The 12,575-nt window shown below is 38.8% G+C and overlaps 1 protein-coding gene across 18 annotated transcripts in view; it reads right to left on the reverse strand.

Annotated features, from left to right (window-relative positions):
- ELAVL2 (ELAV like RNA binding protein 2) overlaps window positions 1-12,575 on the reverse strand; it is a 112,217-nt gene that overhangs the window by 8,159 nt on the left and 91,483 nt on the right. For all 18 annotated transcript variants that reach the window (XM_032675412.1, XM_032675418.1, XM_032675411.1 and 15 more), the window contains 2 exons: window positions 12,360-12,463; window positions 604-757 (listed from right to left, as the gene is read on the reverse strand). In XM_032675412.1, the coding sequence (XP_032531303.1) occupies window positions 604-757; window positions 12,360-12,463 (258 nt within the window). The remainder of the gene's footprint in view (window positions 1-603; window positions 758-12,359; window positions 12,464-12,575) is intronic.

Here is a 12,575-nt window from a genome sequence, read left to right on the forward strand (position 1 = left end):
TTCAAAGTAAGACAGTTTGCAAAGCTTATGACCTCCTACAGCTGAAAGCTGTTTTTCACACACAAGGACATCTGACTTTGAAAAGGTACAACTATAAAAAAAGTCAAACCTAGCTAATCACAGAACTTACCTGCTCCTGAGGAACTCAAAGTTCATGCATTTGCCCAAAGTTAATGAGTCAACCTTGAAAACAGTCTTAACAGCAATTACAAGTGTGGGTCTTCTGTAATCCTAGCCTCAGAGAACCAGCTGTGCATTTCTGCATAAAGTTTTCTTTTTTAGAAAAATAAAGTTTAATAGCATTTTGTAAGGCGCTGAGAGACTATTTTCATGCAGCAGCTTGGCGAGGAAGATTATAGCAGCTGCAGATTTAGTACAAGTCATCAAACAGTCTTCAAACCTGCACCTTCAGGGTGGAAATGACTCAAGCTGGCTCAGTACACTCCACAGTCTATTTTTGCCCATGCATATTTATGAACAATTCCAGGAGAAAAACGCATTTTCTGGTCTACATTATAGAAACAAGACCTCTGTACTGAAAGATGAAATATTTCTTAAACTGCCAGTCCAAAAAGGAGAGGCCAAGCAAAACTGCCTACTTACCAGTGACTTGGTCAACTAGAATACGAGAAGTAATAATGCGTCCATACTGGGAAAAGATCTGTTCCAGTTCTTTCTGGGTCATTGTTTTTGGAAGTCCACTAACATACAAATTTGCATCTCTGATAGAAGCCGAACTTGGTCGCGCATAGGAAACCTTAGGGGAAAAAAAAAAAAAAAACAACAAAAACCCCCTAGAAAACCAACACTTTAAAAACAGATGAAATAGGTTAGTAATTTGTTCTGAACGTGGGTCACTGGGCCTTTAGATTTGTTTTTTATTTTTCTGGAGTTGGCTTCTGAAAATACAGACGGAATGCAACACAGACCACATAGAAGAAGCTGACTGCATGGACTCTCTGTAATTAGAGAATTACTTTCAAATAAGTGAGAAAAAGCTAGGTACACACTCCAGTAAGTCTTGGTGAAGAAAATGTTCTCTGTTAGCTTACTATAAGATTAAAAAGACAAATTTAAGAAGTTCCAAGAATGTCTTTTTAATTCTCATTAAAAAGCACTAAAACATACAAGAAATGAAGATTTCAGTGTGATATCTAGGCCAAAAAGCACGAAAAGGCAGTCTGAAGCACTTAAAGGTTTCCAAATGTTTTTCAAATGCTGTGACCTTTGTACATGTGTTGAGCATCCTGTCAAATGACACAATCATTCATGAGGTCAAGATGAACTCTGCTATATCACTTTCACAGGCCTCAGAATGAATGGCAGAAGCAGGAATCCAACCTCTATTTTGACTGTTCATCAGCAGCTTGCCAATTTTAGCAACACAGAGGTCTTACATCTAAATGTCAATTAACAGTGAGATTCTCAGATCCTTTTGGATAGAAAGTTTTTCACTTGGTGCCTCCAAGTGTCAGTCAGAAATATTTTAAGATGATCAAGTATATCCTTCAACCTTTAGACATGTTACAAAACCAGCATGTTCACTACTTTCCACTGAAGTCTGTACAAGTGGTCTTATGCTTGCTACAGGAATGATTAAAACAGAACATCTGTGCTTCTTGAACATGACAAAATGCTTTTATCTGGGGTTCTCACTGTGGAAAACGTAAAAATAAAGAAGGAGTAGTCAGATTTATGTCCTTTCCTTCCCTCCCCTGCAATTAGCCTGCACTATTACCCAACACTGGGCAGCTGAAACTTGATTCTGTAAATCTGTCTTTTGCCTAACTCTGACATTTCTTTTCAAATCCTGTCTCATTTTCATGCAGATCAGCAGACTCCTAAGACTCCTGTGGAAGCAAAACAAAAGAGAGCACCCTGGAGATTAAACAAGCACTATTGTGAACACTGCCGTGATCCTTCAAGTTCTGCCCAGAGGTTTTATGCAAGGTACCTTTGTGCTGGTTGAACAGGGCTGACCTAAAAAACTTATAGCTATCCAACACACAGCCTCATGAGCCACACTGCCTTGTTCTTTCTACATGACAGCCACACAACAGCTGAAGACCTATGCTCAAAGTTACAGCACAAGACTAAAGCTTGCCTGCATTCAGTCAAAGTAGCAACAAGGACAGTGATGGCCACCCATTGCTACCAGGTAGAGAAATAACAACAGCTAAAGAATGAACAAACTTGCCCATTTGGCTCTGAGTTTCTTTAAGAAACAAAGTTCCATGTCTTAGAACTTGGCAGGATAACTTTCAGGAGACTGAAGGCCAAAGAACAGAGTCAGACTGCCTTGGGGACAGGCCTAGACACCATAAATTCATGTATTAGCAAAACCAAGGAGTTCTGAATAGCTAAGTCAATGTTTGTTTTCAAAAGGAACCCTTCCACCAACACCTCAGAATTTAACTCTACACAGTAGGCAGGGACAGCAACAAAGTCCATTTATAACTGAACACAATGAACTGTTTTATAGTTTTAAATTATCTTTGGAATTGAGATACACTGAACAGTGTCCTATCCAATCCTTTTTAAGCTGTCAGATGTTTTTCTTCCTATATGCATTTCGTCTAGTCCTCCGGAGAAAATTTCAAATTCCTGTAACTGTCAGCTAAGGAAGGAAGAACAACAGTGACTTTTCTTTAAATTTAACAAAACAGCTCCGCAACTGCTAATCAATATTTCACTACTGAGAAACTAAAACCCCTATGGTTTGCTGTAGGTATTGTGGACTTTACAATAGCTTTGAACTTAAGTAAATATCTGTTACAAAGCTCCTTTCTACATGCACTCTTGCAAGTACTCACAACAGAGGTTATAGAGTATAAGCTCTTTTCAAACAGGACAAAATAAGTCTGTATGAATAGAAGACACCAAAGGCCTGCCAAAAGCCTTAAGTCATACCTTAGGGTGCCACTGTTTTCCCAGTATCCAAAGTATCTAAACTTTACTCTAGAGGTAGTTCCTACAGATACTGATAGATCAAAAAGCTCCAGTTCCTAAGTAGTCCAATGCAGTAATTGGAGTTTCCAACCAGCTGCCCATTCCTGACTGTCATTCTAATTTGACACACAAGATAGAATAAAACTGAGGAAGTAAAACATAAGTAGAAATAACATTGTGATCTGTATGAACAGAGAGATGTACAAAAAGCAAAGAAAAATCTTAAGTAAAGTAATTGACCTGTGAGGCAATACTTCGTATCCAAAGTTTTTTTCCCTTCTGGTCAATGAGAGACCTGAAGGGTAACAAAAAAAAAAAGATCTGTAGAAATATACTATCACCAAAAGGAAGACTGGGGACAAACAACCCCACTGCTGACTAGGAACACAGCAAAGAACAGGACACTTAGACTTTCCTTGCCTCAGTCTTTAGCAGTACAACTGACATTCAGGGATCCCAGGCCCAAGAGCAGTAGAAAGCCTGAAACAAGGAATATGTACTCTTAGTGGTAGAGGATCACAGTGAGGAACACCTAAAATGCACAGAGAAGTCCACGTGGCCTGAAAGGCTGTGCCCACAAGTGTTGGGGGAGCTGATGGATATCACTGAAAGGCAATTCTTGGTTGTCCTTTGAAAGGTCATGGGGAAGAGGGGAGGCTTCTGAGGAGTGGAAAGAAGCAAGTATCACCCATCTTAGAGTGACTTGCCCTCTGGGTAACTACAGTCAGGTGAAACTCTCTTGCCCTCTGGGTAACTACAGTCAGGTGAAACTCAACTCAATCCCTGGGCAGGTGACAGAGGAACTAACCATAGAAGTCTCCTTTAGTCACATGAATGTCATGGAGGTTACTGGATGCAGTCAGCATGGATTTCTAAAGGTGAAGCCATGTCTGACCAATCTAAGAGTCTTCTAGATTGATATGACTACTCTGGTGAACAACGGGAGAACAGTGGATGTTGTTTATATCATCAGTACAGAGACCTGACACTGTACCTGACCTGAAATACGCTCACTAAGTGCACATTAAGTACACACCTAATGTTTGCTTGAGTGATTCTGTGATTCTGTAAATACATACAAAATTAAGGGGAGGCAGTGACGAGACTGAAAATCAGGTGAGCTACCAGGCTCAGTGGGCTGCAATCAGTGGCATGAAGTTCAGTTGGAGGCTCGTCACTGGCCTCCATCGATACTGGATCCAATACCAGATAACATCCTCACTATATGATAGGGCAGTGCACACACAAACTTTTACAGATGTTACAAAACTTGGACGAGCGACTGACAGACCAGACATCCTGAGGGACTTCAACAGACTGGAGAACTGGGCAAGCAGGATACTCAAAGAAATTAAAGAAAATCAGAGTCCTCCCCCTGGAGCGAATAATCCCATGTACAACTACACGCTGGGAGCTGACTGGTTGAAAAGCAGGTTGCCAGCGAACTCTGGAGTCCTCGTAGGCATCAAGCTGATCATAAGCCAGCAGAATGTACCCTTGTGACACAGATGGCCAACAGCCACCTAGGCTGAATTAGCAAAAGCATCACCAGCAGGTCATTCTTCCTGTCTACTCAGCAGTGGTGAGACACTTGCATGGGACTGCCGCCAGCTCTGGGCTCCCCAGTGCAGTAAGATATTTTTTATACCTAAGATATAACACCAATCACAGGTTACTCTTCATGGAAAGTACCCCACTGACTACTCATGTATCCTAACTGACATATACTCGAATGTGGGCTGATTAGTCACAGGAATAACACACATTAAACCAAAATCAGCAGTTCATCACCAATATCAAAACACTATATCTAGCCATCTTGCTAAGCACCAGAAGTTCTGGCCAGGCAAGAAATCAAAGAAACATAACTTCAGAAACCCAGTGTAACTTCATTTGATTTTTTTTGGCAAAATATTAGTAGCTATCTTTGATTCTTGTAAGTCAGCACCACTAGAGAAAAACAGAGACACCATAAAATATTACTGGTGTAAGGGAATTAACTCCTATGCAGGAGAACATTGCCTGGAGTATGGGATATACAGTTTTTTTTCTCTATTGATGTCAAAGTCCAGTGATTTCAGTTGTGATACAAATTTAAAGCAGAGACTCTCTATATTCATCTCCCTACCTGTATCCTGTCAGTTTGATCATTCCGTAATTACTTGCTGATAGTTCTAGATTTAGTCTCTTCAAACAATTTCCATACAGACTGAATTAACAGCTGTGCTAAGATTTTAATTCCACAGCTACTTCAACAAGTGAACAATTACAGTTATGCAATGTCAAAACCACTGAACAGAAAGCAAGTCAAGAAACCGACTGAAAGCCTACGGTTTTAAATATTTAATGATGACACACACTGTACAACACTGAACAGCACTACTCTGGAGATATCAATTTAAAAAACAGTTTTACTGAAATTTTCCACTGCAGTTACTAGGAAAGACACTTGTTTCTAGAAATGCAAACATTACACCACCAAATTCAAGCATTTTCAGCACTGCTTTAATATTTCATTTAACATCACGATGAACCGATTTACAATTTTCAAGTGATAGCTGTGGGAGTTGGCAGGTTAAGCAAAGAAGTTGCCAAAAATAAGAGACACAATCTCTACAAATGAATTTTTTGGTTTCTTACTATCTGCTACTTCCTATAGACACTTCAGTACCATGCTTGAAGCTCTTTTTTCTTATAGCTTACTATTAGTATAAAGCGCAAATAGAAGTAGTATTTGTATTCTCTCAAAGAACTTCAGAATTTACTATCACTTTCTCCTAAGCACCTCTACTTAACATATTCTCAAAAGTTTTTAAATCTGAAATCTTTAAATATTAAAATCAGGATTTCAGTCAGTGTTTACATTCATTAACTACCAGTGTAATCTTTCATCTTAGAACACTGCTTGCCCTTCAGGACAGTATCCAGTTCTTCTAAAATGCATGCTTCAGTGGAAAAAAAAAAATCCAGTAAAAAATTACCATCCAGTGTGTGCAGATGAAAATGGGTTAAACCTATCTGCAAAGCAGACAGATTTATACTGAGAAGAGGAATACATTAGGAATATGTAAGCCCTCTTGGCAAGTATAATAAAAACAAGGATGTATTTTTGTTACAGCAATGTTCTCAGAGGCCTTTGTGCCAGGCACCGCGCACTTAAATTTGTATGAGACACAATGACTCAAGACCTCTTCTTAATTCAATTTCTAGTAAGAAGATGCTGCAGCACACCTCAGAGATGAGGTCTGAGCTGTCACTAGCCAGCAATACATCATCTGAAACAGGAGAGCACATTGCTGTATATTCATCAAGTTTACTTCCTGTATCCCCTCAAATGAAAAGACACTCAGACACAGACTTCCCTCTGCAAAGGTGACTTACACTCAACTCTGTAGAACTACAAGTGGATACTGCTCAACACAGCTTCACTTATGTATGTAGATTAAGATAATCAGTATAACCATATCTGATAAAGCTGCTGCTTTCACAGCCTGTTGTGCAATAGGCAATGCATTCAAAAAATGGACACCACAATCACAGCCTTTCAGTATTATCAGAAGAGGTTTCACTGTTTCAGTCCACATCCCAAAAGTGCTCCAGCTGTGGCAACTACAACCTGTGCCAGTGTCACCAATCTGAGGTCGGTCATGGGATCCACATCTGCTCTGTTACCAGAGGGAACAGCTGAGGACATGAATGGACCAACCTGACAGGTTGCTCCTCTATAAGGACTATCAGAATCAGATTTGGCCACGAAGTAGTAGCAGGCTTAGAATACGTTCAAAGTGATTCCTGATGGGCATAGCAGTTCACATGAACATGACCAGACAACACAGAAGTACCCGTATTTTATAAAGCTCTTTCTTGGAACAATTTTTACCTGAATAACATGGTTTTGCCAAAGAGCTGTACCCCAACTATATCATAACTATTTAAGACTCCCAAATATAAACCCAACACCAATTTTTGAGTAAGAGGAAAAAATAACACAAGTATTTATTTTACAAAATTAAGGAATGAGCACTCTGCAGGTAACTTCCATTGAAATAAAGTGAAGTCTCCTTACAGATAGTCCTTTGTAGCTCTTAGTAGCTGTTTACAGCAAAGTCTTCTAATGTTACATATTTAGAACCTTCACTCTAAGCATGTTAGCATACTGGCTAAAAGGTCTCCAGCATCTGAGCCTTCCACCAAATTAGTTACTGGACAGAGAATAGCCTGCTGACACAACAATGAGTGCTGGAGCTCAGAAAGACTTTTTACTTTCATTCCTCTTTGACCATGTTTCTTTATTTAACTCTCATCAGTCAGGAAACCACCACCATAACCTCTTGAGCTACTTGCCTGCAGCATACTCGCACTGACCCCACCTTCCAGCATGCAGCAAGCTGAAAGCTCTATCACCACACCAAAGCTAGGAAAATGAGCTAGCTGCTCAAGTTCAGTTTCTACACTAAAACATGAGATGGGAATTATGCGCTACAATCACAGAACAGTAGTTCTGCTGTTTTGCCTTTAAAGGGATCAATACAGAAAAATATTTTAAAATCTGCAGTCTTACTAAAAATAAGCATTTAACTTAGAATTTAAGTACAAATAAAAGATATGAAACAAAAGGAGATTCAGTCTCCAAACATTTTCATTTTCCTACTTCTCACATACTTTTACTGTCAAAAGACCTTTCTCCACACTTTACATTCATAGTTCGGATCTGGTAACACCCCCTTTTCCCACTCATGCCCAAACAGTGAGAGCACCAAGAATTTCAGATACTTAGAATGGAAAAAGCAGTCAGATTTCATAGAGAATAAGGGTATGCAGCATAATATTAAGCCCTCTACGCAATACAACAGAACAAAGTCTCTGAACAACAGACCCCAATTATCCTTATGCTTTTGGAATTGAGGTAGATTTGTTCACACATTTTCCCTTCTTCTGAAGGAAATAAATAAACTTCAATTTCTCTGTGTTTTGTCGAGGGAGATGCTACTATTGACAGAAACTGTGGCAAGCTCAACCCCTGGGTCTCTCTTGCACTATTCCAAGGGCACATCTCCTAGAAAGGCACACAAAACATCTACTGCCACAGTTATCACTTCACTGAAGTATCTCACAGCCTTTCAGGAAAAACTATTACTGCATAGATAGAAGACACCCAGAGTCAATATTTAATATGTCAAAAAAAAAAAAAACAACAAACCCAAAACACAAACAACAACAAAAAACCAAGCAAAACAAAACACTAACTTGGAAGCTGCTAGATTAACAGAGATCTGTTTATCTCAAGACTTCCTCAAAGGTAAGCAAAACCATATTTTACAAAATTTAAAGCATTCTTCCAAAGAGAATGTAAAAAACCTCCATACCTAGGAAAGCCCTAGCCTACCTAAAGGATTTTGCCTAATTAGAGGACTGGGAAAAGCAGAATACAAAAGATGCACCATCAACCTCAGCAGTAAGAAGCAGTTTTTCACTAGTTTTGTTGGCATTTTTCTGCTTGCTTAAGGCTTGGCTTTTGAGCAAAGCTTGCAGTCTTCCTTCAGCTCCATACAGTATTGCTGGTCCCTTCAAATATGCCCACTTCTGTGTTAGAAACACCCAATGCAGCTCAGAAAGGACTTTACTGCACCTACTGAGGCTTTATGTCTGCAAACCTGCTCAGCAGCTTTACAATGATCTGCCCTGGTCCAAGGATTCTCTTCCTCAGAGAAAGCAAGGATGGACTCTTGTAAGAAGCTCCAATCAGTAGCAACATGGCCCTTGGGGCTCAAACAGAAAACAGACTATGTCATTGGTGAAGGTGAGATTAGCTCATTTTATGGTTTGGTCTGACACGCTGTATACAAATGAACAACCGTGTGGCCATAATGTGGTTTACAGGAAGTGACAGCAATATGCTTTTAGAAGTGAATCCTCCTCTCAGTATTATTCAGCTACGGGAAAAACAAGTAGCCACTTTAAGCTGGTTAAGTAACATTCAAAGTCAGAGGAGATTTGAATTTCAGCGAAGAACAAATTTTACCTGGGGGTGAAAAGGCATGTGTGTGCGTGTGTGTGTGTGTGTGTGTGTGTGCAGTATTAAAATGAAAATGCTGTCAAAGCTTTAACTGTTAACACAGCTAAAAAACTGCATAACTACAGTTTACAAAACTCCTGCAGAAATTTAAGAAGAAAACCCTACCTTTACCTTTGTTTCAAGACAAATTGTTCTTCTGCCTCAGATCTGCTAGAGCAGTTAAAATTTTACCTTAAGAATACAGTCCTGAGTATGTAGTTACCCTGTCAAGACCACTACATGTTCTGGCAAGATAGCCTCTCTCAATATTTGCTGATTGATAACATCAGTAAAAATCACTGGCTTTAATTAAACCTCCACACAGAATTCCCTTTTGCCCCGCACTAGAACAATGTTCTTTAACGCTGGGGGAAGTGGGGGTGAGGAATAACAAGGTAAGGAGGGTTTCTCTCACCTTCACAGTTCACTTGCCTCTGGCATTTTAATAGACTTTTTACACAATTCATTGTATTTCATTGCTACCCAGGGACATTACTTAATGAAAAAATTACTACAAAGTGATACTACCAAATTTTTTCTCCACAAGTATCAGCGGCAAAGACAGGAACAATCTCAATCTTTTACATGCTGCACTAAACTCAGAAATCAAACCATCATGTTTCTTTTTAGTATTTTTTTATTTTCCATTAAATGTAAAAAGCATTTTCAAGAGCAGTACCATCGGTAAAATTTAAGGGTGGAGCTGTTGACCAGTTAAATTGGAGCATAATTCCTTTAAAATGAATTTTCTTGTAAATCTCAGTAATGGTTCAGGGCACCAAGTGAAACTGCACTACATTATGCCAACTTTTAGGGACACTCTGACTCAAAGGACACTAATGAAGTTGCAGCACATCCCTCACTTCAAAAGTCTTCCCATGCTGTACTGCACTTCTTTGGGCATTCATAAAGCTGATATTTTAGTACTCACTCTTCTACTCAAGTCCTAACTAGCTCTTCTCATTACACAGTTTTCTACAGGAGGAGAGTCAGTTAGGTGATGATGGCAAAATAGAATATCTTGTACTTGTAGCCAAAGAATTTGTCGAACTTCATTCCAGCACCGAGGTTGGCAGAATGTTACATGTTAAGCCGGTTTTTATTTTAAATATATGCAAATTTACAGAGTAGTGGGAAGAAAACCTACAGATTTAATACTTTAGATAAATTATTTCTTAAATCTCTATTCCCTTGACAGGTAATAATTACCCATGTAAACATCCCAATAATCCAAAGAGCTTCTGAGGAGGAAAACCCTATTAAATCTGACTTCTAAGCAGCACTAGGCTAGGTAAAACACAGCTAGATAATCAATGCTATCTTAAAATAAAAGGTCTACTCCCAGGCCTCTAGCTGGACAGACTATTTTTTTCTGCTTTCAAACACGTATTTGCATACATGCTTATGCATCTCAATGGCATTCTTCATTAACAAAACTTGCACACAGGGGCTCTGCCACTTCAGGCCCTCTCACACTAGTGAGCTAGGGATAGAACAGTGGAAGCTCTTCAGCTCTAGTTCACCTTAAAAGGGAGGAAGGAGCACCACGTGATGACACTGTCATCTTCAGTGTCCCCTTGGCAGCTACAATCCACAAAGGACTGTGCCCAGCACTAAAGCAGCCTAGCATTCATGAAGAAAAGCCAGATATTTTCCTGTGTCTTTCTGCCACCTCTAACAGTGCAGGTAAAAGGCTACCTCCTATTCACCACCTTGCACAGCTCTAAGCCAGTTTAAAGACAGGCCATTTGTTTGCCCACTCCTTTTCAGACCAAGAACCTGAGTACACCTTCTTGTTAATGCAGGAGTCTTTTACTCCACATTTTACTCCTCCCTTGAAAGATATTCCTATTTATATAATCTCTCAGTAAATTAACTTTTTTGTTTTTTAAGAGTTTTCCTAAGAACACGGTGAGGGAAGCCACTGAGGATTTCTCCTCTCTCGAGCAAAAGCCAATCCAACAAAAACATGCACTGAATTTTCTTATCACTATGTGTAAATCAGTGATTCATAACCTTCTTGCTTCTCTGAGTTCTCCACATTTGGGAAGAACTTATCTTTCCAGGACAACTCAAATGAAAAAAGGAGCCATGGACAAACAAGTAGGTAACCAGAAAAATCACTCCATGCACAGAAATACACATTTTTACTGTCTCAAACAGAACAAAGTGCCTGTCAGCAGCATCATCTTCCAAAAGAGAAAAATCCACAGAAAACACTTTACCTTTTATAAGATAGAACTCATTTTCACACTGAAGTTGCACAATTAAATGAAGCCCAAACTTCACTACATACACGATGTAACCATGTTTACATTGCAAAGAACCATAAATTATGCCACAGAGGGCACCATACAGTATGAGGAGGCATACTGTCTAGCAGAGCAGGGTTCAGGTATCCAACACACCTATAAGTGCCTTCAACATTAATGTATACTCACTCTGATGTTTTAATATTCAGGTGAAATCAGAAGGCAACACAACTGGTACCAGGTACAAGACTAAGACTGCTATGACTTGCTTTGGAGGTATGGATCTGAAAGTTTAAGATACTTTATAAATTATTCAATGAAGTATTCCATAAAGCTTTCCACAGGATGTTCCTTTTAAAAAAAGTAACAGGTAAGAGGTTTTTATATCACTACCTTTACAAAAAAGCTTAAGCTACCATTTGCAAATTCACCTTTTCAACGTATTTTATTTCTAGAAAACAGGAAGTGGCATCCCCTTTTAGGGATCATAAAATGAGTGAGTATCCTCACTCTTCTATTAATGGATTAAAACAGTAGATAAGAAAAACAACTCTCAAGATTTCTGTTTCTTAGAAATTAGAGAAACTGAATTCAATAAACAAGGGCAGGAAGAGTTACAACACAACCGAAAAAGATAGGAATATCAAACATTAGAGACCTAGAGATTAGGGCCCTGGAAATCCACTAACTCATAGATAACTGAAATAGTCATTTCAGCATTTAATTTTAAGGATTTGTAAGAGAAACAAGACAACCAGCAACCTTAAAAAAGGAAATATTAATAAGGAATTTATACCATCTCTGAGAAGGTAAGGAGGAAGCACACAGTGTTCAGACAATATGCAAAATCGCATTTCTTCGCCTAAAGCATGCAACATAACTTGACAGTTAAAAAAAGTCAAACGTACATCCAGAATGTCAAGAAAAAAGAATTGTAATCTAACTCTCCAAATCTAAGAAGACTAGAAAGGACTAACATTTGCTTCATGAAGTCCTAGTCTATTCTACTGACATTAGCAGAATTCTTGTTACACTTGAAAAAGTAAAACAAATCAGGAATTCAAAACAATTCTGTTTCTTTAAATCATATTAACACTACATACTTTTATTGTTTTAGTTTGAAGTCTCAATCCATTCAGAGTGTTGATAGCTTTTTCAGCATCCTTGGTGTCAACGTAGTTCACAAAACCATAACCCAAGCTTTGTCCTGATTAAAAAGAAGGAATAAAAGTCATCATTAGTACTGCAGTGCCACACAATGGGTAGCTAACTGTTCTAAAGTTACATAGACACACTAAGCAAACATTGCTTGTATTGAA

This window comes from Chiroxiphia lanceolata, chromosome Z, assembly GCF_009829145.1.
Source record: "Chiroxiphia lanceolata isolate bChiLan1 chromosome Z, bChiLan1.pri, whole genome shotgun sequence".
NCBI lineage: Eukaryota > Metazoa > Chordata > Aves > Passeriformes > Pipridae > Chiroxiphia > Chiroxiphia lanceolata.